Genomic DNA, 26,932 nt, shown 5'->3' with positions numbered 1-26,932 from the left:
GGGCAATAAGTTGGCTAGCGAATTACAATACTCATAACACAGTAGCTACATTCAGCTATTTTAATTCCAGTTAGTTGTCCATTAGTCCAACAGCCACAACATGAACCGTTTGCAGAGATTAAAAAACCCCACTGTCTTCCAATGTTCAGCACATCAGTCTGTATTAGTCAGTATTCTGTTATAAAACATGAGAATTTTAGTTGACTTTCAAGCAGCATGTCTTATAACTATATATTTTCACAAAAATATAACCTCTGCCTTTCTGTCTCTACAAGTCTGTGAAAAACAGCAGCTCCAATCAGTTGGTATGTTTTAAAGAAAATACCATAAAAATATCACATCTAGAAGTTCAATATAATAGTCATCTTTGATTGGACCTAAAATTACTGTGCAGTCAAATCTGATTTTAAAAGTCTGACTAAAAAGACACAAGGATTGAAATATTTACATTATACACATTTTTCAATACAGTGCTATTAGAAAGTGGAATGTTTGAGAATTAAAATAATAACTCAAGCCTCACAGGGCAGCTCCAGACCAGAGCAGAATCTTCATTCTGTGTATTTTTTTGAACAGGAGAGGTTTCTCATTGATATTTTTCATGTGTAGATTATTCCTCTGCCCAATGATCTGTAGAATTATGCTCTTGAACTAGCATCATGTCCCACAAACTCATTAAGTTAAGTGTTAAATAACATTCATATTTATAACTATGTGACAGCATGGACTATATATATACATATACACACAAACACACGTAAAATCTTTGTCCTAAGGGTGATCCTAAGTTAAAAAAGTGGATTTATAAAAGTAGTTGCTAGAAAAAAAATCTACCTAAAGCTTTAGATTTAGTACTGATATGGTCTCCATTTCTAGACCACAGAGAAAGAAAACCTGGACAACTTTTAGATCAGTTAAACTGGCTCACAAGCTGGTCAGCGTATTTTTCAGTAATACGCAATTTCACTGGCAAAGGATGCTGCCGCTGAGGTCTGGAGCTCACATGCATTTGTACTAGAATTGGGCAGACCTACACATGATCTGCTTGGAAATGTAACTAGATTGAAGTCCTTCTGTCCCTTGGAACTGCTCTCATCGTAGCCAGGTGGAGGGCACCCACTGGGGTTCTGTGTCGAGCTTATTTATTAACCGAAGTAACTCTTGATACGCCTTATCAAGATCAGAATTCACAATTGCTGTATCAAAGTAGTGGCCATTGTTCTGTTCCATCTCCCTTGTCTTCTCTATGATTTCTCTCAGCTCTTCTGGCTGCAATCAGAAACAGAGAGTTAGTGTAGGTGTGTAAGCCTCTTCCCCACAGTAACAGCAGGGAATGGGAACAACTCTATTTCTTTACACAAACACTCCTGGTGTTGCTACTGGCTTTTGAAAAGTTTACAGGAACACTCAATCATGATCCATATTTGAAAGCTAAGGGCATTCAAGACAATCTTGACTGATGGGCTATGAGTGGCAAAGAGTAAATAACTGGCCAGGCTGAAGAAAATGAGGAAGATTAGCACTGCTCATTGCACAACACTGGACCCGTGCAGAACAAGGCAGCATTCTGCTGGCACCACCAACACCTAACAGCCCATGGAGACAGCTGACACTGGTGACACTGCAATACACAGCAGTGAGAGCCACACGTTTAGGTTGACCAAATCACCATAACATCAGGTGAATAACATTGCAGAAATATGGAAAACACCACTTGGGAGCTAGAAGGGCATATGTTAAAAGCAAGAATATTGCAGTGTAGATAAATGATACAAAGGCAGAAGTAGAAGTGTTTTGATTTCAGAATTTTTCTTACACTTAGATTCTAAAAGTGTGTTTATTTTTCTCAACGTATTTTTGGATTGTGTGAAGAAATATTCAGGTTTAATTTTTGAGATAATATGCTAGGGAGGATATTTCAAAAGGAACTTCAGGCCTTCAGGATTTTTTTCTTAGTCATTACACACTCTTGATAAAATCAGAGCAGCATTGGAGCATACATGCAAGAAATACCCTTTTCTTTATCAGGAAAGGAACTTAACTCGGTAGCATGTACCCAATTAAAATAAATACAACCCCAATACAATTAATCAGAAAGAAAATAGGCACAGTGTAACATCAAGAAATGCACCCCTTTTTATTGCAAATGGATTCCTTGAATATTGCAACAAAAATCCAGAACATAAGATGCAATATTTATATCAAATAAAGTTTTCTTCATGGCATAAACATGAAGGAAGAAACATCCATTTAAAGACTATGATTACATTTGACACAGGGGGAGGAAAGGAAAAAAGGAAATTTCTTCTGTTTCAACACTTGGGCTTTAATGGACTTTAAAATCTTGAACACAAGTAATAAATCACCCTTGCATCAAACAAGGAGAGCAAAACAACAGTCATAGAACACAGTGAGTTATAATACCTGAGCAACAGCTGTGTCAGGAATAACTGTGAGTTATCTTGGGAAGATTGTTTTCCCTTAGTATGAACTGCATTATATTCAATTAGTACTTTGAAGATACTGTGGTGGCAAAGGGCACCTGCCAATTACTACAGGGTAGATTTCAGTAAAAAAGGTGATGATGAACCTATTCCACTGCCTGAGCAATAAGCACTTGGTATATCATAGTCTGATAAGGAACTTTTCTAAGCTTTCAGATGTCCTGGTTTATTCTTTGGCTTTCAAGTCCATTCTGTAGAACTAACTTCTGAGAAACTAAATAATCTCATAAACTCAGATCTTTGACATGACTGGTTAAAAATGAAGAGTGATCCCACAAGATCAGGCATTAAAATAATTTTAGCTGAAGAGTTTTGGATTTTCAAGTAAATGCTTTTCCAAAGGCACGTACGTTCTGAAATGAAAACCAGTAATCCTTTGCTCCATTAGAATTACTCCCAGGTTTAGAGGACAAAACTGAGTTTTCCACAGTTTTGAAATAAAAGGTCATGTTTTTGTACCCAAATGCAGGGACCCCAGTGCAGACACTGTGCCCCAGGATTACTGAATTAGCAGTGCATTCCCTTGCGTAATACCTCACATCCCATTAAGCAAGAGCATCCTGAATGAACCCTTCCCTTAGCATTGTGTGCCTACCAACCTGGAGCACAACTACACTGGTTCACTGCAGTGCTAACTGCCAGTACCATCACCGTGACCCCATCCCAAGGAAGGAGATTTATGTGCATTTATTTGTTCACCAAACCCAGCATGGTTTCAGAAGAAGTGTAAGACACCTTACCTTAGGATTTTTCCCTTCTTTGGCCAATAAAGCACGAAGTCTTTCTTGTGAAGGTGGTGCAACAAATATAATATATGGCTTCAAGTCAGAGTTACGTAGTGTTTTCAGTGACTGCAAAAACAGGTTTACATATTTAACAGTTTCCACCCAGGAAAAGGGCATTTATTTATGCACTATTCACATGCTATAACATACAATACGCTCTTCAAACATAACTGTACAATATATTAACAGCAATAGAATTAACTGTAACAGCATTCAGAATTCAGACACCATTTCCTACAATTTATTTATATTCCAACATTTTTCAGCTTCATAAAACTGAAATATTTATTTTTTTTCAAGAATATTCTTCATAACTGAACAGAAGGAACAGATCTTTTGGTATCCAAAAACAATAAAAAGGTTAGCTATATTGAACTAGCTGTTGTACAATTCTAAGAAAAGGTATCAGCTTTGAACAGGGAGAAGAGTCTTTAAGTATTACAGATTACTTGAAAAACTACAGTTTAACCTTTTGTGTTATAAAGATTAAAATAGAAGACATCAGATGCATTGTTACTGTATGTGTAGCATTTTGTTTTGTCAGGTTTGTCTTGGGATAAACAACTTGTCTCGAGATAAATTTTTATAGCCACAGAATCAGCTAAATTTTTAGAGTTATGAATTTTCATCTCATGACATACTTTGCAATGCCCATGAGCTATGCTAGTGCAGTATCACATGGTCCCAGCTGGTGATGACTAACTGATGACTAACCATAGCTTCAATACTACCACCCCATCTTACTGATATGGCTGAGTTTTAGGGCTTTTTTTGCAGCATCTATAACAGCAGCAGGCCTCATACATATCATATGTATCAGAAAACAGGCTGCATTCCAGGGCTCAGCCTCTTACCATGTTTGACTAAATTTCCAAATAGAGGTATACAAGCATAGTTTTTCTCTTCATAACCAAAAGGTCACAGCTAAATGTTTTTTTCAGTACTGTTGATGTGATGTACTTCATTTCTGAACTGCATTTGGAAACTGCACAAACATTCCTGAAATGGAATTTCCAAGTATAATCACAAACAATGTCGTCTCTATCTTCAAAAACCCCAGAGATCACAGAGTAATTGGAAGATGGAGACAAAGATTTTATTTTAATTCATTTTTAATTTTAGATGGTTTCCAGATACTTTAAGGTGGTGAAAACTAAGACCCCTGTCAACTGCAGCACAAATAAAGATGTGTGTATTTGCAAACAAGGAACTCAATAGAGTCAACTGAGCATTCTGGCATTAACACAAATATGGATCTTGAAAACACACTCATTTTATGAACCAGAGAGAGAGATAACTCACAGCAGCTTCTACAATGAAAACATGACAGGCAAGAGCTTTGCCATACCTGGGTATGAAGATTTAAAAGGCAAATCTTGCCCGAGTTGATGACTTGCCGCACGGAGTCGATGCTCGTTCCATACAGGTTCTTCTCAAACTCCCCATACTCAATGAACTTCCCTGCAGCTATGTCACTCTCAAATGCCTGTCGGGAGATGAAATGATAATCCCTGCCAGCTGCCTCAGTCTCTCGCCTACTCCGAGTAGTATCTACAAAAAAGGAATTGAGACAGTGATACATGTATAGAAGCGAAAAAAAGAAAGTTTCTTTTCTTAGCAGGCATATTGCTAATCATGCAAATACAACCCCCATGCCCTCCCCAGCCCAACACAGGAAATACCCATGAAATCTGTGTATTTAATTTTCTACAATAAATGTCCCTGATCAAATTAAGTTGTCAAACTTCATTTAGAGGTCTCTTTTACATTAACTAGAGGAAAAAAATAGTAAGCTACAAAAAGAATAGTTTTAACTGTGCAGTTGTGTTCTGAATGTGAAAACAGGTATTAGTTGTTTTTTCAATAAATATGTATTGCTGAATGGTTTGTAAACATAATCTAGGGTACATTAGACATTAAAAATATAATATTCACTGAAATACAAGTGGTTTGGGAGGGCACTAAAGCCACCTAAACTTAAATTTATGCAGGACATTTGATTAAAAGTTTTTTGCCTATTTATGTTGGCTTCTTTTTGAACTTCTGTAACTCCCTCCAATTATATTCAAACCGATATAAATGCATGTCTTATAATGCCTCTGGAATACTGTGTTTGTAACACTGGATTTGCATTAACTTCCCTTTTTTCAAGAGCGCAATATATCCTGCCCAAAGCCCCAAGCTCCCAATGACTATTTCCAACAGAACAGGACTTGTCTGCAGCCCAGGCTTGGAACAAGGGTCCCCGTGTGCTGTCACACTCACGGGGCACGGCGGTGGCAAAGCGATCCACCTCGTTATTCATCAGTCTCTGCCGCAGCTCGTTCTGCCCGCAGTTCTGCGGGCCAATCAGAACGATGGGACGTTTCCTATTTGCTGGCTGATGGTACAGTGACATTTCCTCGTAGGTCAAAATTTCCTCATTGTCATAATCTTGAGAGAGAACAATAAAACGGTCACAAAGTACTCTACTGCCAGTTTCATGTATTGCCTGTCATGCAGTATCAGATTTCAGACAGTTCCTGAGTCTCTGCCCAGCATCTGAGTCACCAAAGCAACAGAAGCCCAAAGACTATCATGTGCCCAAGTATGATGAGAATTTTTTCCCTTTCTTGGGGGGGGGGGAAATTCTACTTATTACTCTTCATATAACTAGTAGCACAAACCCAAGAAACAACTTTTTTTTGCAGAAAATGTTTCTAGTACAAGAGTAACACTTTATAGCCAAAGGCAGCAACTATCATTCCAATCCCAAAGTACTTTTGTAAGAACATAGCCTATAAAATCTGTCAAGTTTCCATTTATGAAGTTTAATTATGCAGAGTGAGATTATATTACAAAGCTGTAATAAATTGGTTCATCATTGTAAAATGATGAGTGCTTCTATGCCTAAAAAGTTATCTGTTTTTTTCTCTTATTATCTGATCTTTATTAAAGACACTACAAATCCTTTCATGTCTTTTACATCTTTCACTAAATGCTACAACACAACATAGCATTGCTCTTACACAGAACTTACTGCTAGCATTTCTAACATCATATCTTGAATTCTCTTCACAATCTTTTATAGTTGTTTATAATCACCTACATTGTACACAAGTTGTTCCTTACCATCATTTTTATTTGCATTGTATAAAACCTTTTTCCGTTTCTTTTTGTTCTTCTTTGCGCACCAGAGTTTTCCTAAACAAAATAAAAATTATGACAATCAAACACCCATACAACAAAAATCTTCCTATTCTGCCCATGTTTTGGATCTTTAAATGGGAGAATTTATTCTGCAGTTTTCAGAAGGCATAATATCCTTTTATTGATTACAATGCTTTAGTGTATTAAGCAAATGTCAAGGACTTCAACCAAGTCACAGCAGATCAAGTTCTTTATGAAAAAAGGGGCTTTCCAAATTCTCTACATCATACTAATTACAGCACACATAATTGTGAAAAACCCACGTGATTTATACAACAAAGTGTTACATTCAGACTTTTATTTATATGAAGAATATCAAAGAATCATCCCACTTGTATTACAAATAAACAAAAACCACACCAGGAGATTTTTCTAAAATTCCACCATGACAAGATTCTGTGTAACACTAATTAACACTGCTACAAAAGATTTTTTTTTTATCCCACCTGATTTTTCAGGTTCCTTGTCTTCTTCTATGGTTTGCTTCATTGCTTCTCTTTGTTGCTGAAAACTTTTTCCTTGATGCATTAAAAAAGCACAAGAGTCATTAACATTTAGAAACCATTTCCATGCTTTTTCATAATGATTTACTAATTTAACTCTTTCCTAATCTTTCACATGTCTGAAGGTTCTAGTAGAAAGTAACATACAAAAGAAATTTTAAAAGACAAACCAAAATTGCTGCAAAACTGATTTATTACTTCAGAAATACATTCATCAAGAGAGACTTGCAGAGTATTTGTTGTATACTAGACAGTTTTGCCTGGAAAAGTGAAAGTACAGGAAAGACTACATTTCCCTACTAAGATGATGTAATTTTCTAATTATTTTTGTATGTCAAATGTGTTCTATTTATATTAAATATTTTGAACTTCAGTTTAAAATAGATTAGCCTGTATTTAAATCAATGTTTCACTCAATTTATTCAAGCTTCATAAAGTTACAGTGTGATATTCTATGGAATTTGAAAAGTCTTTTGTTCACCATGTTTAACAAAGCAGCAGGTCTTTAATGAACTAGGCTGCAACATATATTAGTATGCAAAAATTATGAACAGACTTCAGTCTGAAAATCCTGTTATCCTGTTATTCCTATCTCAACACTGAGAAAGGAAGTCTGCCACAAGTAACTGAAGCCCTTTGTTAAGTGAAAACATGCTGAAAAGTGACCACAAATAGGTATTGTATCAAGTGGTTTATTTGGAAAAGGTAAACCTCAGAGCTGCACCCATCTCTAGAGAGCAAGCAGTCCCACATCTCTGCTGCAGCCAGCAGAGGGAACTCTGAATCTACTGAGTCCCCATGGTGGAGGAATGAAGGAAGAGGAGAGTAGCTCCTGAAAGGGGCAATGAAGGCAGAAGTTTTACTCTGCATTTAACTCCAGACATGGCGATGCCCAACAGTAGGCTCTGTTGCAAATGGTTCAAAGACACAGATATATTTAAGACAACAGATATTAAAGAGTACACAAGTCTTTGAAAACCTGAGTATTGCTCCTGTGTGGCTATAATAACTAACTTGACTGACCGTCACATTTTTCTAGAGCTTTATTTACCAGGGATAAGGCCTGCCAGTGGCTGATTATCTTCATCTCCATCTCTGTAAGCCTGCCACCAGTTTGGATCCTCTTGACTGATCACATGGAGTATGTCTCCTTTTTGAAAAGACAGGCCTAACTCTCGGCAGGGCACGTAAGGGTCATCAGAGGGATCGTAGTCAAAATGAGCTTTCACGTGTATCTGCAGGAGATCAAATGTTAAAAAAAGGGAAAACACCTCAGTGACTTCTGTTCCTGTGATTGCATTAGAGCTATGATATATAAAAACTCCAAGCTTCTACAAAATGGAAACTTTATCTGGGGCATACAGGAGGTACTGGAATGGAATCATTAGGTTAGCAATGGAAAAGACACAGTGATGCTAGGCTGGACAGAAAGGGCTGAATTTAGCATGCAATTTCCTCAGCACTGTAGGAGACAATGCCCCCAGCTACTGATTTAAGTTCTGTGCACTCAAAAATCATCAGAGATATTGTGATTGCTTAAAGTGCCTAATAAACACACAGACTGAAACTCATCTGCTGGACTTAAAGTGAAGTTTCACTTGTAAAGTATTTTGTCACCAATCATTAATGTCTGGGCATTTTTTTCTTGAAACATTCTACCTTTTCCTCCCAATGCATATTCTCAAATTTCGACAACCCAAGTTTTTTTCATACATACATACATACATACATACATACATACTTTATATATATACAGACACACACAAAATACAGAAATTCAAAATAAGAACTTGAGAACCACAGGAAGTTCTACTTTTAAAACTTCTTTCAGAAACTGAGTTAAAATTGTACTAAGAGTTTCAGTTTAAGATCATTAATAATTTTCAACACTTAATTCAGGTGTTAGTCTGATCACAAGTAAAATAAATTTAAATTGCTAAGTTTTAGGTTAGTTCCACAATGTAAAGGACCTGCAGAAGAACTTTTAACACACTACTGGTAAAACAAAGTACTCTTCACCAAGCGCAAGAACACCTGTAGAGCTACTTACAACTGTCTCCTTCGCAGGGGGTGGCTTGCTCTGCTGACTGGGAATCAATACGAAGGTCAGAGTCCCATGCATGTCAGCCTGAGAGGAAAAATAGGCTCTTCATATACAGCATCAAAATATGGCTTAAGGTAAAGGATTTTAATAAATAATACATTATAGAAAATGCTTTAAAAATTACCATTAGATGTTGTTCCTAACAGTGCATCATCTACCACTTAGCTGGTTTAAAATATATAGTACAGACAAAGATGCAGTGATTCAGTAAGACTAGAAAGCAAAGTGTTGATACTCAGATTTTAAAAGCCTAGCTTTCTTGAAAATAAACTATTTCCATTTGAAATGTAGCAGCTGCTGTTCTGTCAAGCAGAGACGTAGGAGAAATGGATAGTTGTTCTGTTCAAACAGAACAATTGTTCTTGTTCTGTTCAAAAATACCAACAAGTGGGTCTACTGGAATGTAAAAAATATATTAAAAAATTTTAATTTGTCTAGAATTGTTAAAATGGAACAGTGCTTTCAAATCTAAACATTTGTACAATGACTTTATGCGGTTAACACTACTAAAGAATTAAAAACACTGTTTAAAGATTTTGCTAAGATACTCAAATCTTGCATATGTGAATTGCTCAATACCAACATTGTAGTCATCCTTGATAAGAAAGTAGAACATAATAAATGTCTTGCCTCTATCTTCTTTGTTTACATACTTCCACTTGCAGAATGGGTTTACAGACATAAAAAAATATCTTGATAAAATGCAAGTGACAACCTGTGACACGGTCTACAGGTGTTTCACGTCATATACACCATTCTATGAACCTTAACACAACAATTTATCCTGTATAAAACAAGAAAATGCATGTATCTCAGAAAATTCAGAACAAAGGCTTAAATATAGTAAATTTAACTTGAACAAGCTCCACTGCCTGCAAGAAAGGAAAATCCATTATTTTCAGTCCACAAGGAATGTATATAATCTCACAGTGATCATGTGAAAAGTCTAGGCTAAAAGTCAGGTGTAGTTATTATCATTTGAGTAGGAAGTAGTGAGGCAAAACTAAGGAGGGAAGTAATTTCTTTCTTCTGTGCTTGAAATGTTTTGGGGGGTCTAAAGTATTTCAGAACTTCATTTCCAGATTACAAAACAAAAATGATGACATATAAAGGATAAAAAGTATTATTTTAAATTTGTTGCATTAAAAATATACTCTAAAAATCCACAAGGTTGTGTTTATTTTATTTTTCATTTTCAGCAAATTGATTTTCTCTTATGCTAATGTAATTCAGCTTTACACCTCTTCTTTTTTAACCCTAGGCTGCTGGAACTACTCAGGAGCAGAATAAGCTCTCTGCAGAGAACAAAACTGCCAGACTTGAACTACTGTTAATCACCTCCAAAACACTCTTTTCAGAAGCACAGGAGTTAGCCAAATATGGCTTTATAAAATACAGATGGCAATGGAGACAATCACAGAACATGAAAAATCTCAGATCTGATGCAAAAAAAAGGACATTCAAGGCTTCTCAAAGAATTGTAAGCATCTTTCTAATTGATTTAAAAACAGTAAAACAAAAACCCCCAAATCTCACACATTTCTGCTTCTACTTCCTTCCACTTGATCTCACTGGATGAAATAGATTAAATATTTTAGCATCAACTTTTAGAAGAAAGCCCAACTGAAAATGGAAATTGTCCATTAAAAACCAGTGTCTAACTGTACCATAAGACAACTTCATCTATGGACATTGCTGTCTCCTATTCCTACAATTCACAACCTACAGCTGAACCTCTTTGTCCCGATTCTGCTTTGTCTCTAGAGCATAAACCCACTAAGTAATTTGACGATTTACTAAATATGTTTCTCCTCTTTCCCCCCTCGCAAACTCCCTACTAAATAAGTCCTAGTTGATATTTCCAATGTTTTGTGTCAAAGTCAAAAATTAACCTCTTACAAAAGATAATTTTTATCTGTTTCCACTTGGACAATATGGTCTTGCCTGCTGCAATTGGACCAAAGATTCAGAGTTGGGTTCTGGGTGTCTTGGACACTGATCCAAAGCAGGTACCAGGGAAAAGCGTGAAAGGAATGAAATTGGGCAACAGAAAATACTGGTGGTAATTGCCAGCTTTTGACATTTTTCTCACAGTGCCTTTTTGAAAGTGAGTACCTCTAACTTACTAATTCCTGATGGATTTCTTGCCTAGCTGCTTTTAAACTAAAGTATAATTTTGTCATGAACGGTGTAATAGACAAGAAAACGTCTATGCAAGTAAACTGCTAGACAAATTGCTTTTACCAGGCATGAAAGAGTAGTAAGTCTAGTCAGAGAAAGGTTCCATGTGATACAATTGGTGGTGGGTTAAGTCTGGCCAGCAACTTAAGCACCAGCCAGCTCCTAACACACTCCACTCTCCCAGCAGGGTGAGGGAGAGAACTGGAAGACCAAATGCAAGAAAAAAATCTCATGGGTGAAGGTAAAAACAGTCTAATAAGTGAAGTGGAAAAACTCCAACCCAACAAGTGATGCAAAAGCAATCACCACCCAGACTTTACTGCTCAGCCTGACATTACATGGCCATTCACATCACTGTGGTCAATTTGGGTCAGCTGTCCCAGCTGTGTCCCCTCCCAACCTCTTGCTCACCCCAGCCAGCTGCAGCCAGCAGTGAGAAACAGAGAAGGCCTTGACACTGTGCACGCACTGCTCAGCAACAGCTAAAACACTGGTGCATTATCAACACTGTTTCAGTCTAAACCCAGCACCATATAAACTGCTATAAAGAAAATTACCTACAAACCAGCCACACATTTATTACTTGTGGACTGAATCAGAGACAAAGATGAAAAATGATGGCTTTTCAGAGCTAAACAAAGTTTTCTTAGAAATCATTAAAAGTAAATGTGAAGATAACATCCTGACGCTTCCACATGTGTAGGCTTCATTTTTGCAGGTAACAGCAATTATACTTGTCAGTATCATCCTATGTGTCAGAAAGAAAACTTGAAATGTACCTCCACATATGAACACCAGCTACCAGAATGAAAATACTTCTGAAGCTAAACATGAGTAAAATGACAAGCAGAGTCAATAGGCTTAAGACTTATGAAATGAGTATTTATTGCAAAGGAAATAAGAAGTGTTCCAACTCACCAGCAAGTCAAAAACTTCATTAACATCTTTTCCACGGATCTCAATGCCATTGATCTCAAGAACTTCATCCCCTTCATGCAACAGCCCACTCTTCTCTGCAGCACCTCCTTTGACTATACGACTGATGATAACAGAATCCATTTCATTGCGAACAGTAGCACCCTGTGTAGCAGCAACACATTCTGAATTTATTACACATATGAAACTCAAAGCCATCTATTGTATATATTCCAAGCACGTGGAAAAACTATGCTGAAAGAGAATGCAAGTAACAGCTTGGATGCATACACACAATGCTCCAGTTCAAAAAAACCACTGCTTAACTCCTTCAACCTACACTAAAGGCTGAACAATTTAATTGCTCTACACCATAAGATCCATTATTTTTTTATAAAGATACTCTTAGGAAAACACTTGTTTGAAAGATGCAAATAGCAGATGATAACTGCTAACTGCTAAACAAACTCCAAAATCAGAAACCAGCCAACAAAAAAAAACTATACATGGTTGGCACAAGGTTTAAGCTGCCTTGCAGCAAGCTTGAGATAGTGACTCTTGCCAAGATCTATCCAAACCCAAGCTGATAGAAGTTGTACAGATTTAACATGGTAGTATGGCTACTGCCCAATTCAAGTTAAACACAAGTTTACTGTCTATGACTGTTTCTCATTTTGGAGGGAGGGAGAGTGTTTACAAGTTAAACACTACCTTGGCATTGGAATTCCTAACATTTCATAGCAATCTGGAAAGGACAAAAAGGGTTACTTCCTCTACATACAACTGAGTAAGCACCAGTACTTACCAAGGGAATATCCCGAGCTTTCTCAATGCGAACTATTTTAACTGTCTCCCCTCCATACATGCCAACATTCTCATAAATCTTTTCATCTGTCATAGGCTCTGGTTGCATTTCTTGTTCTGCAACCTTATCATGAGCCAGTAGAAGTGCCTAGTGTTAAACAAAATCAACTCAGTTACAGAAAATATCACACTCGATATGCATACAAAACAGTAGATAAAATTCTGCAATTTCAACGGTCTCTGCAGATTATAGAACTTTGAAAACTGACTCAAACAATAAAAAAAAATCATTTATCACAGCTACATAGAACCTACTTTTTTTCAAAACTTTCAGAATAGAAAATAACATAAAAGCAATTTTGAACACAACTGTGACTGTACTTTTATCTTATCTGTAGTAAACCAATGTCTGGTTTTTTTAGTATGTATGTATCTGCAGACTCAGAATAAGTTTTGCAGAGAAAACTACTTTTACACCACCACCCCAGGACAAAATTTCCATTATGCACCCAAAGGTAAGCATGAAACAACTGCCAAAGGTAAAAACAAATAAATAAAGTAGCTTGTGTTGCTCTGTTCCCACTGACCTACTGCTACATTGTTTATGTGTAAATCACCCTGTAATACATATAGACTGTAGCAAGGGCTGAATACAATCATGTACTACACTTCATTTAAAAGTTCCATTAGTTTCTGGAAATTGCAAATTCCTTATCCTAGAAAAATTAGGGTTGAGGAATAAAATTCATACTTGCCCAGTCAGCCCAAGGCAAAAAATAAGTTACACTAAAAACAGTATCAAGAAATAGATCCATTAGATTAGAAGTTTCATTTTGTTTACCTGCATGTGAGGGGCATTCAGCAAAGCATTAAGCTCCTGTCCATCCTTATGGTGGCTGGGTTTCAAAACACTCTGTACCTAAAAAGAAACCAAGCAGTAAAACTAAATCTAGTCAGTGATTTATCAATCCTCCCTCTCCTACTCAAGCACAACTCCCTACTTGCAATTACTCATTTTACTGAAAGCAAAGAATATCCATGTAGCTGTTACACTACTGCTGATTAATTAATCTGGTACACATTAGGAAAACACGCAATGAGATCACAGGACTAACCCAGCACATCTTGCCTCAGTAACAATCTACCAAATCTAACTTGGTATGCAGTACCTCACACAGATTTGTCAATATCAGAGACTGGCAATGAGCTCAGGTATCATAAAGATGCACACAAAAAAAACTCTAGACAGTGAAAGTTAGTGATTTCATGGCAGTGAAATCAGTCACAATGACGTGTTTTATGAGACTAGGCCGGGCTTTTAAATTGGAGTAATTTCTTATTAATGTGACTAGCCTTCCTCTTCCTTAAAAGTAGATTATCATATTCTTATTATGCAAACTATTTCCACCAGCAGCAAGGCCAAAGATTCTGAGACAGGTTTTGCAATGCATCCTGCAGCTCGTCTCAGGAAATGCGCAAATTAAAACTTCAAAAGGGTCCCTCCCTGATTTCTCTGGCTCCTTCCAAAATGATCCACACTAACACAAGGATAATTTTTGCTCAAACAGTTTCAGCTGCCAAAATAAGTTTTCCTTCTCATACAGTTACTAAATGAGCCTTGCCATCATCTCTTGCCAATACTGGGATGCTCATACAGAGAGCCAAGAGCAGGGGAGTGCTCTTACACAGAAGTGAGGCTGAAGATGCTTTCCAAAGCCATTGTCCTCTGGCCTCATCTGACCAAAGGCACACAAGTGCAACAGCACAAATGAATCCAAAGACATCAAGAGTACATTATACAAATCAGAGCAGCAGCTTTCAGAAAAAGAGAAAACATTTTGTTCAAGAGCTTTTGACTCTTACAGATGAGGTAATGTGACATCAGAGAAACAAGAAACCAAAAGTTTTAAAGAGAAAATAATTCTGCTTTCTGTATGATCTAACAGTATCTAAAGGTCAGAAAAGCATCTGTATTAGCAGCAATTAGCTACAGAAAAGCCAACAGCTATCTTGGATGCTACCAGAAAACAGCACAGAAAACTTTCAAGTCACAACACTTTTAAATTCTAGGAGAAGCCACTAAATGAACTGTGCCCATGGAGCAAGATCCTCAGATCGCCAAGACAAGTGTCACAGTGAACATGCTCCTGTGCTTTGCAGTAAACTTGGCACAATCTCCAAAAGCCTTTCTTCTGACATCTCTAGAACATGCCTCATGGTGAGCAAATGTAATGTACCTTAAAACAGTCAGAGAAGAAGCCAGATTTATCTAGTTTTTTAAAGTGGTTTCTTTAAAATCATAGAGAACAGAAAGAGTTCAACTTCACAAAGTCCATACTTCAGTCATATGTCTAAATTAGAAGGGAAGCTATTACACCTGGCTTAAACTGAATTCTAGGATGTCACACAGCAAACAGAACACAGCAAAGGACATATCTCACTGACAAGTTCTCCTCTGTTTTGAAAGAAAAGATTCTTCTATACAAAAGACTTTCTCATAAAGGTTTATTTAAGGTCTCTAACTTTCAAGAGGCTTCGAAGAAGCCACAAGAAGCCTTAAAGCTTTATTTATCAAATCTTTATGATCTTTTAATAGGAAAACCTACTCAGAAAGCAACTTGGAAGTCTTGCAAGGAACACAATCTTCTGAATGCTAGGTCAGAGGCTGGGAATTTGACAGTGGAAAAGAAAGTAATCTGGCTCAACCAGTTACTCTGTGTGCAGTAAACATCCTTTACTCAAGTTGAATTTCTGCTTTGAATAATTTGATTATTAAAAAATTTAATATATTCCCCACTCCCTTTAAGAAAAACATAAAACTCTCATTTGTTTATTTAATGAAGCGCTAGGAAAGCTTCAGGCTGCCCTACAGATCACTTATTACAGCAATAGTGCTGCTTGCCAGAGTTCTTTGTAAGTCATGGTAATAAATCCCAGAGCTTTTTCAGACTAAGAAATTTGAAGAAGTCTGTCATTCCAGGAGTGACACACTACAGACAGCACAGATGATTCACACTGAGTATGTGGCAATACCTGTATTTTCTTAACTCTTCAGACTAATTTTTTTTGTTAATCATGTTACCTTTAGATCAAGAACCTCCCCCCCAACCCCTGAATTAGCCATTTGGTTTCATTACAGACACCACAATCTGTAGGCATGTATGATGGAGGCATGTGCTGGACTGATATGAAGCATTCAGAAATTAACTGCAGCTGCAAAATTCTGTTGTTGTTTACAGGCAGGTGAGCAGTAAACAACAAGTGTGTATGTCAGATGGAACATACACATTCTAGTGCACTTACACCAGAACTTACGAGCTTCCAGTGCATCCCCTCAACAGTATGGATCTAGTTCATTTGTCTGATTTGCAGAAGAAAACAGTAGCACATCCAAAACATTTAGGAACATAGTCTATATAAATTGAGCCTATTAAGTATATTTAATAGCAGGAACATCTTTAAGGTACTTAATATGTGCTGCTACATGCCAAGTTATAAGCTGTCTTGAATGCTGTATCAAATATTCTTACAAGGTCAAGATTCAGACCCTACTCCCATAATCCATGCCCCCATCTTGGCCAAGTTTAAATGGATTTAAAATCAATTTAATTGCATTTGATGTTTACCGGCTATTTTTATTTGAGATTTGGAGTACACCCCATTACATGAAGATAAGCTTTCTCAAATAAATTCCTTAAGATCAAGTGCTTCATTCTGCCTTTTTAATGCAACTGAAGTTTCTTAAAAAGATGAGAAAAAACTTGAGTTATTAGTGGCTGGTTATCGGACCTGGTGGGAAAATTAACCTTACATGTATACTACCACTTTTAAGAATTTTCTAAAGAGGACTAGAATATTAAAAACCCTAAATAATATTAATTATTACTTATTTTTAAAGGAAGACTCTTTCATGCTACATTGTTCAATTGTGTCGTAAAATGCCTTTTCCCATTAAGAGATGTTCTCTTGAACAGTATAAAGCCACAAACAAAACATGTCTGTAGCTTTAAACTGGGGCACACACTCCAAACAGTTTCAGAGCTGTACACTGTTGCTCATGACCTGTGCACTAAAATATGCACACTAGCACTACCTGCTATTTAAAATTAATGCTATGCATGTATCTGCTGTTTTTCTTTCTTGTAATGTCTTCTGGCTTTTATCATCAAGATGTTATCAGTATCTTAAAAGCAGGGTTTTGCAAGTGTCTTTTCAAAAACACCCTGAAGTAAGTAAATGAGCTGCTTTCTGGGGGAGTTTCTTATGCCTATGCTTAGAGGTAAAAGAAGCAAAAGACAGCCAAAAATGAGAGTACAAGAAAAAACAGACATGCAATATAAACACATTGTCAGGATTAAAAAATACTCCAACAACAAACCCAAAAAACCAAAACAAAAACACCACCAATTTTTCTAAAGCAGAAATAATTTCCTTCCATACTGCTACATAACTAATACCGAAACCTTTCAAAAATGAATAAAAGATCTGAAAACCAAGCATAAGATCTTCTATGTAGGCAAGACAAGGAAGTACAAAGTGATGTGAACAGAGGCTTCAAGGTATCCTCTCGAGACACTTCTGTCAGACACAGAAATATTTGTCCTGAATTTCTGGCTCTATCATTTCAAGACGTTATTTAATATATTGCAAAATACAAGTCACTTAAATACACAAGCAGCTGAGTCACTGAGAAACTAGATTACATCTGAAAATGGGAACAGACATTTGCAATATATTGAGTTTTCAGGAATTTCAAGGCTGGACAAGACAGGGATGGGAGATGAAGAGTCAAAATGAACACAGTGATGTGTCTTGTATGCAATAGTCTTGTGGATAATGATCAAATGCTGTTGGTTTAAAAATTTTGGATAAATGAAATATTTTCCTTTTGCTTAACTTTATTCATGACTGGTAAGAGACACAAAACTGGCTTTGCACCACCTTCTGATTTTAAGATTTACCAAATCACCTGAAAAACGAAAAGAATATGTTGGGAAGGTAAGGGGGAGTGAGAAATGGGGAGAAACACAAGAGTTTGGAAACAGACCTAGAGTTTTCCTAGGCATATTTTCTTATTGAAAACTTCTATTAAGTAGCAAATAGTCACAAAGGGAAAGAACCAGCTTTCTTAAGGGTTACATCTGTAACACCTTGTATGACAAAAGGAGGTTCAAAAATTCTAGCCTGCATCTGAATGAAATCCTGAGCTAGGCCTATGTGAAGTGGATGTTTGGGGGAGCAGCTTACAAACAGAAGGTAACTGAAAAGGCTCCTTCAGACTCACAGACACAGTGAACAAGCCCAGTGAGTTGGAAGTAGGCTACAGACTGATGAATAAGCAAGCCAGAGGGAAGCTCACATGCACTGCAAACATATGATTACAGTGGGTTGATTAGAAGTTTTCACAGATTCACAGGATATTCTAAAGTACTTCTACCTGCTTTTGGCACAGTCTTACTGACAAACCTAAACAAGAAAATCCTAAGCTGAAATTTAATCAGCACCTGCACCTTTAGATTGTATTTAAATGATGTTCCTCCTCATCATCAAGAGTCAGTAATTTCTTCTGCAAAAGAACTTCAAGCTTGCTACAATGCTGCTGGGCTTACAAGATTAAAGTCTAGTAAAAGAAAGGAGAGTGGAAAAAGCTGTTGAAAAAAATGCTTCAGGAGGAAAGAAAATCAGATCCTAAATCAAACAAACTAACCAACCCAAAAATCCCACCAACACCCACCACCTGCTGCCATACTGGAATACTCCAAACCATGCATCTGAGTCAGTTTGGTTTGCTGGGTGCTAAATGCTGGAGCTTTTATCCAGCCCCTGGATCTGGCTTTGCTGAACACTACACTGCTAGGCTTGCACTGATGTTGGTATTCAAGCTACCTAGGCCAAAGTTAACAAAATTTATATGGGTTTAAGATGTAGACACCCTTCAGCACTATATATACTTGCACCAGACCATAGAAAATTGTGACAAAAGTTACTGAGTGACCCTGTAGTATATTTTAACAATTTCTAAAAAATGCATCAGATCTTATAAAAGAGCTGTCATTTGTCAGACCAAAAGAAGTATAATCACAGCACTAATAAAAGTACTGAAATTAAGTATTAATGGACCTGTTGCTCACTTTAAAGGAGAAAGCTTGTTTCCAGTATGCTTGTATTTTCAGAGATGACTCCTAATCTAAGAACCATGGCTCAAGTTAGAGGAGAGTCACAATAAGACAGAGCTGTAACTCAGTTCCTGAATGCTTGAAATAAAGAATAGCAACGGAAAGGGAGTTAGATTATCACAACCACTCCCTTTTCCTATGTTTAAACATAGTACCTTCTCTATTACATATCTATCCATGCTAAAGAGGGAGTTCCTACCCCCTAAATATTTTTCTGGTTACTGTTTGCTGTATCTGGTTTTTCCAGATTTCCAATCAGTGACTATTATAACGTCTTTCATATTCAACATTCAGTCAGTCAGACAAGCTTGACAAGTATGTATTTCAACAGCAGCTCTGATTACAGGTTTCATGTATGTCACAGGGATGCATACTGTACATACCTCTTGTGCTAGTTCTTGTGCATTGGAGCTGAGAGGATATGGAGGGCTGGCTTTGTTCATGTGGACTGTGACAGCGTTGTGGATCTTAAATGCATTCTGAAAATCGCTATTTTGAACGAGCTGTAAAATGAGTGAGATATCCTCTTGACTCTGAGGGTCTACCAAAACGTGCTGGATATGCTTAAGAGAATTTAACAGTTCTTCCACTTCTAGGTAAGAAATAACAAAATACAAATAAGATATGAGTTAACAAGAATGATAACTAAGTAATATTTATATTAAGAGTTATACAAAAAATTTTTTACTGTTTGGTTTTTAAACCACCAGTGATTTATACAAGTTTATTAGTTATGTGTTATTCCAACTTTTTTGAAGCAGAACGTAACTGAATTAAAAGAGTAAACAAAGAAGAAGAAAAAAAAAAGACTCCAAGTCAGTAAGAGCAGTAAGACTTTATTGCTAAGCTCATCTTGATGCACTGAATATTCACTGATACCTTGGTTCACCTTTCTGTGTGTACCTATAATATATGGTAGAAATCTATGTATCTCAACTATATATTGCTTACTTATAGAATGAATGTAAGATAAGTAAACTACAATCAATTTGTAAACATAAAATTATGCTCAGTCTTGGCACATTAAAATAAAAAGTACGAAAAAATACCATCTGTGAACATCTATGAGTTTTGAAATTATGTACAGCAAAAGAAAGTCCACATCTTTTACTTACGCAAATATGAGTTCTGCTTGGGCAGAAAAATATTTTAACATTTTAATAACCAGTTTCTATATGTTTGCAGAATACTATACATGTACTACATTCTTGAGTTTCTAGAACTGATCTGATGCTTTACAAGCACTTTTCAAAGACTTTTATATTATTTTAAGTCAAACCAAATCTCTGCTAAATAGGTGACTTCTCAAAATTAAGTACTTCAGAAACCACCTAAACCAAGGAATAGGAATCAAACCCGGGTAAGAAATTCTGAAGCAGACAAAAAAACAATTTATGTTCTGAGCCTTAAATAACATACATGTTTTCACACATTATCTGAAAAAAAATCTGTTCAGCCACAAGAAGCTGGTCAGCTATCTAACATTTTAATAAATTCAAATAAGCTAGAACTTTTGAACCCTGGTATTTAAAGAAAATGAACAATAAAGAAACTCCCAAATTTTAAAACTGTCAGTTGATACAGCTACCAGAATACCAGTTTTGAGAGTAATTTTAAAATTCTAGCAACCTTCATTTATTCATTATGAGCTAATAAAATCAGGAACACTATCAGCTAAATTGCATTTTTAACATGAAAAATCACAGTAGATACTGATCACTAACATGATCAGTACACTGAACACAAGCCTAGACTCAAAATTTTTGAGCACAACATAAAAAATGGTTGATAAATGGGCACATAAAAACCATAAAGCCTAACAAAATATGCATTTCCAAGAAGTTCAATTGTTTTAACTTCCAGCAAATCATATCTACATACAAGTCTGTCTAGTCTGAGTTTGCAAGTTAAGTCTTCTGTACTATAAATGGAAACAAACAAGCCAGGGCTACTACTACTCTTGTACATTACTGTCTGAAGGACAATAAAAAATAGTAATAAAACCCCTCCAAAACCATTTCACACATGCTAAAAACATCCTACCCACCAAAGGTCAAGGACTTCTTCCTGTAACCACCAAGGAAACAAAGGGCAATAGGACAAAAGCTGCACAGAAAGCCTGGATACTGGATGTGCAGGATATTCCACTGCTGATATCCAGTACAACTCACAACACTAATTATGGCAGCCAATGTCTCACTAGGAAACTGTATACACAATATACTGCTTATCACACTGGGAGAAATGCCATTTGGAGACAAGGCTAAAGAACACTCCACAAGTGAGAATATTTGCTAAACACGAGATTGTCAGCTGGCAAAATTCTCATCTAATGGAGAATGCACAGTACTGAAGTATCTCTTCAACTCAATCTCCCAAGTCTGAGGAAGTGTGTTACTTTCAAGCATAAAGGGAAAACAAAAAGTATGTGAAGCACATGTTATTGTATAGCTCCTGACACCTGCTTGGTTAAAAAACATACTAACTCAAAGTTCTGCTATTTGTTAAGGTTATTTGATTTAAAAAGCAGTGAGATATTAGAGAAGAACCTTCCTACTTTTATGTCTTCCTAATTATTTTACTCCATTATTTTTGAACTCTCTCTTACATATCTGAAAATTCAAATACATACACATATATACACATACAGAATCTTAATACATGTTGCATGTAAGATACAAATGCATACAGAAAGACAGACATCTTACTCTCTATCTACAACAAAGACATCCTGTTCCTAGATGTCTTTACATATTTTCTCTTTTTAGCCCTTTGCTAGCTCCTTCTGTGCTGCCCTTTCTTACAAACTACCACAGTACTCTCTTCCCTGTATAATTCCCTTCTACACTGAGGCTTCATCTGCTGGATACCAAAGCTTTATAACAAGTGATTTCCCCCCACCACGAAACAGTAAACAAATACCCACCTCAACACAATTATAAAACAGAAATAATGCTTCAAAGAAGTGAAGTTAAGTAGTCCTCAAAAGGCAGCACTCCATTTCCTAGTCATTTGTTTAATAAAAAACCACACACAAATCCTGGCTTTATGCATGCCTAATTCTATATTCCTGCTTCTGAAGTCTATATCACAGATGAGATTATGATGCAGGGTTAGGGTTTTTTTGGTGCTTTTTTTTTTTTTGTTTGTTTGTTTGGTTTTGTTGGTTTCAGTCTTTTTAAAGTACCAACAATACAAAAAAGCACCAGGTAACAAAAGACTCCAGATATTTCCTATAAAAAGGGTTGTCTTGAAGAAAAATAAGTTCAGTAAGACCAACATCTGCATTTACTCACAGAAAAGTCAGGGTTCTTTTGCAGAACAAGTCCATTTTTTAATTGCAGATCAATTAGCAATCAAATACTGGTTTTGTCAAATCTTCTTTTACATGAAGTGCTGCAGCCTTTTTCCATTAGACTATGAAATGGCTGGAATGTGACTGAGCACTGTGAGATATACACATTAATCAAAAGACTGCCAGGGCAAAAGTATGCAACTTCAGGGGAGGATGTGCAGTCACAGCTTAACGTGTTAGATTAGAAAACCAAGAAAAGAAAATAGATGTTTTTTATCACCTTAAACAAAAAGTTAAGAAGAGCAAACTTAAGAAGATAGGATTTATTATATCTCAGCACCAATGTCTTCATTCTCAAAATTTTCTATAGAGCAATCTATGTGCTGGTACTAGTACTTTAATGCTTCAAATAGAACATAAATCACATAGTTAGGAAAAGTAGTTTTGGATAAAGCAGTATTTCAGAAAGTTTATTTATAACATATTTATAAATAAGTTTTGGCCAAGGTATAAAAGCAAAAAATAGGCAGCTTTAAAAAATAATCACCACTGTAGCCAGAAAGGGCTTACTTATGAAAGGCTTATTTCCATGAAATGTTAGTTACTCATTTAACTGAATTAGCTGAATGAACCACAGAAAACCAAAGAAGTCTGCATTTTATGGAAGCATATTGCTGTGAAAAAGCCAGTAAATACTTACATGCACATGTGCTAGGTGCAGAGACTATTACTTCCATTTAAACAGCTGTCTAAATCATATACTGTTTTGACAACAAAGATGCCCTTTAACATTCTTTTGGTTAAGTCTCCTGTTTTATTTTTATATATAAATTCCAACTTCTTTAATCTAGTCTGCTTTCTTTTATGATGATAAAAACATTAAAGACTTGGCAAGGATCTGCCAAATTAGACACTGGCACTTACAAAATAGTTTCCAAACTAAAAATACAGACACATAGGTCAATATTCTTACTTAAAAGATGTGTCTTCAGGAGAAGCTCTACGGATTAACACACACACACAAAAGCAAAATGGAAGTCAGTATTTTAAAAAATACCAAAGAAGGACAGTTGAACATCTCTGTCATTCACTAGCACCTGTCCAGATTTATTTGGGGTTTTTCCTAACTAATCTCAGAGATTTGTGAATGTGACTAAGCACTTTAACCTGGACAGTAAAAGTAGAAAGAGGGAAGAGCCAGACGCTGTGTTACAAATGTTAGAAAGATTAACTCAAAAACTGGAAAAAGGACAGGCTTAAGAGTAGAAGAAAATTTTGTAACAGTTCAAGTTACTGCAGAAGCACTTCACTGAATTTAAATTTTAACTCTGTTTTTGACAACACTAGTGACTGAATATAGATTCTTTAGGGACTATATAGGTTTAAAAACCACCATATTTTATTTAGAACTATTTTTTCCTATATTTGCAAGAATTCAACATCATAGGTGTCTACAATCAAAAGCACCACTCTTAATCACAGAACCCCATAGCGGGTAAGGTTGGAAGGGACCACAGTGGGTCGTCTGGTCCAATCTCTCTGCTCAAACAGGGTCATCCTAAAGCACACTGCACAGGATTGCATCCCAACAGTCCTTGAGTACCTCCAGTGAGGAAGGCTCCAGAGCCTCTCTCAACAATCTATTCTAGTGCTCGATCACCTGCGGAGTGAAGAAGCTCTTCCTCATGCTCAGGTTAAACTTCCTGCCATCAGTTTTTGCTCATTGCCTCTTGTCCTCTTGCTTGCCACCACCAAGAAGAGCCTGACTCCATCCTCTGACACCCTCCCTTCAGATGCTCACAGACATTGATGAGGTCCCCTCTCAGTTATCTCTTCCTGAGGCTGGACAGGCCCAGCTCCCTCAGCCTTTCCCCAGAGATGCTCTCTTGTTGCACTTCACTGGATCCACTCCAGGAGCTCCCTGTCTCTCCTGTCCTAAGGAGCCCAGAACTGGACACAGCACTCCAGGTCAGGCTTTACCAGGGCTGAGCAGAAGGGCAGGATCCCCTCCCTTGACCTGCTGCCACAGTGCTCTTCCTAAGGCAGGATCTCATCAGCCTCCTTGGCCACAAGGGCACTGCTGGCTCATGGAATGCTGAACTATAAATCCTCTCTTCTTAAATCTTAAGTTTACTGATCCAAATGACAAGACCCAAATTTTGATTACGGAAGTGCACCAAGTCACCTAGTAAGTTCTCTTCAAGATGCACCACATACCATATATTATTTCCTAATTTATCTCTTTCCAGACACACACCTCTACAATCTTCTTGTCCCTGATGTCTGGCATTTCTCTTCTTACACCTAGTATTCAAAGAATCCTACTTCCATTCAAAACCAATTTCGCATCTCCTATTCTTGCTGAGCCAAAACTAATTTCCTCCTTCTAGCTTTTCACAAATACTTGGACAATCCCTCAACTTCTCCCACAGCTAGTACCCTTCTGAATTCTCCACTGAGAGATTTTTAAACCCACCCTTCATCATCATCACAGTAATTTATTTATTGTTATTTCTCCTGTTCAAACACCTTCAGTCTACACCAGCTCCTAGCTGGCTCTCAGGTGTGTCAGACTGATGCATTACTCACTTCTCATCCCCACCAGCTTCCATCGGTAGCTGCTTTGCACCAATCCTCCCTCCATGATCTCAGCACCTCCAGCATGAAACCTGGTCCCAGCTTTCTAATTCCAAGTCACACTTTCCTCCCTTCTCGAGTTTCAATTTCCAATTCCTTCAGCTGTCTTCACAGCTTTTGGCCACTGTGGCTAAACAACTCCAAACTGAAGACATTTTTACTGTTTGACATCTAGTTTTGTATTTTCTGCTTTGTGTTCCCTCTAAGGAGAGAATTTTACAATCAAATACCTAACACTTCATAAAGTTTACTACAGACTCTGCCTCTTGCAAAGAGATCTCTCAGCTGACAAGCCCTGCACTAAAAAAGGTACACCCTCCTTGTTTGTAACTGAGCCTGCTCTCCACAGGAGGTTGAACAGGATGACTTCCTGATGACCCTTTCAATCTAAATTTTCCTAAAGAGGGATTTGTACAATAAGGATTACCAGAGGTTATGGAGCAGAGACATGTCTTTAGCAGAATCGCTGCTCAGGCACACAAATACTAGAGATGAAGTAAAAAAGAAGAAATTAGCAATTTCATAGCTATTTTTTTCACTCTGTATTCTCCACTACCAGCCAATATGAAAGAAAAAAAAAAGAAATTTTGGTGCAGCCCAGAAAAAAAGGCCGCCTTTCTAAAGCAAACTGGATCTCTGAACAAGTATGGATTTTGAAATCTGAACAGATTCCCAGTGCATCTTTTTCACTCCAATGTCACACATTTTGTTTAAAATACTTATTTCTGAGGAAGAAAGGTTAGAAATTTTCTCTAAACAACCATAATTAAAACAATGACAACTATGAAACAAAAAATTGTAGCATAACATTACATTTTCTTCAATGCCTAAGCAGATTTTCATTATCAACACCATTCCTTTAAGAGATGTATTGATACAACATTTTAATCAGGTGGTAATTGATAATGCAAGACAAAACAGGAAAAAAGCACTAGCATGTCTCTCCTCAAAGTATCAACAACTTTTTATTTTAAGTGACAATCTGTGTTTATTCATTCCTTATTCTGGTCTACAGTTCATCAAGCATCATAAAAGTGGGTATTACTTACATGGTTTTTCCCAGCCTTAAGAAGATAAAGACATTGACTGAATTAGTTATTATCCACAAGGTATTTAACTGTTCCCCAAATGAATCAGTTTTGAAAAGCCACTTGCTGAGGCACATAGCCTGATGTTTGGCTAAACAAAAATACCCCAAACCACCACAAATCTGAAGGATAAGAAGACTTTAAATCTGTTTATGAAAGACTAGCTAAATTAGGTTTTCAGTGACCTAAAAGAGTATTAATATCAAACAAATCTTTACTCCATTGCACACTCACTGCATTTTACCTACCTAGTGTTTTCACAGTGTAATGAGGACTCTCCAAAACAATCCCTTCTTCTGTGTCAAATATTGGATTATCTATTCCAGTTTTAGGAGGAATTTGTGCTAGTTTCTTTAGCCTCATGGAAGCAGTAAGGTCCAGTTCTTGTTTCCTTCCCTCCTCTTCTCGCCTGCGCCTCATGTCCTCCTGCTGCTGGCGGATGCGCTCCAGCTGAGCACTGCGCCGCATGGGCATCATCCTGGAGCCCAAGTCCCCAGGGCAATCAACAGCCATCTCTCTGTGCTTCTGAGGCTCCTCGGGACACACAAGATCCACATTTTTTGCTTCATTGTCAGAGTCTTCTGTGATATGTCCATTCATATGAGAAGTTGTCATGATTATCTGTAGTTATGCTTATGCTCTTCAAACCAAAATGCTGCTATTAGGCCAGTTTGTGTTACGATACTGTGTAAAATCCATTATAGATTCAAAAATATTTCCCTTCCATCACAAGACACTCGAAGAGGCATCC

At 36.9% G+C, this 26,932-nt stretch overlaps 1 protein-coding gene across 1 annotated transcript; it reads right to left on the bottom strand.

Annotated features, from left to right (window-relative positions):
- Positions 1 to 22: 22 nt before the first annotated feature.
- On the bottom strand, positions 23 to 26,932 carry PALS1 (protein associated with LIN7 1, MAGUK p55 family member). The gene is made up of 13 exons (XM_064713628.1): positions 26,434 to 26,932; positions 19,545 to 19,757; positions 13,827 to 13,904; positions 12,987 to 13,133; positions 12,185 to 12,346; positions 9,032 to 9,109; positions 8,033 to 8,216; positions 6,925 to 6,996; positions 6,401 to 6,472; positions 5,555 to 5,722; positions 4,638 to 4,840; positions 3,245 to 3,355; positions 23 to 1,269 (listed from the first exon to the last, which is right to left on the bottom strand). Exons 1-13 carry the CDS (start codon positions 26,794 to 26,796, stop codon positions 1,093 to 1,095), a joined length of 2,028 nt encoding a protein of 675 aa, XP_064569698.1. The 5' UTR covers positions 26,797 to 26,932; the 3' UTR covers positions 23 to 1,092.

This window comes from Zonotrichia leucophrys, chromosome 5, assembly GCF_028769735.1.
Source record: "Zonotrichia leucophrys gambelii isolate GWCS_2022_RI chromosome 5, RI_Zleu_2.0, whole genome shotgun sequence".
Classification (NCBI taxonomy): domain Eukaryota; kingdom Metazoa; phylum Chordata; class Aves; order Passeriformes; family Passerellidae; genus Zonotrichia; species Zonotrichia leucophrys.
Note: the sequence above shows the minus strand (reverse complement) of the source record. Positions and strands in the feature narration are given on the sequence as shown.

Coding starts and splice junctions, on each gene's coding strand:
- PALS1 (XM_064713628.1), bottom strand. CDS start 26,796: ATGACAACTTCTCATATGAATGGACATATCACAGAAGACTCTGACAAT. Junction 6,997..8,032: donor ACTGGCAGGCCTTATCCCTG/GTAAATAAAGCT, acceptor TAATGCATCAAG/GAAAAAGTTTTCAGCAACAA. Junction 4,841..5,554: donor CTTTGCCACCGCCGTGCCCC/GTGAGTGTGACA, acceptor CCTTTTTTGTAG/ATACTACTCGGAGTAGGCGA.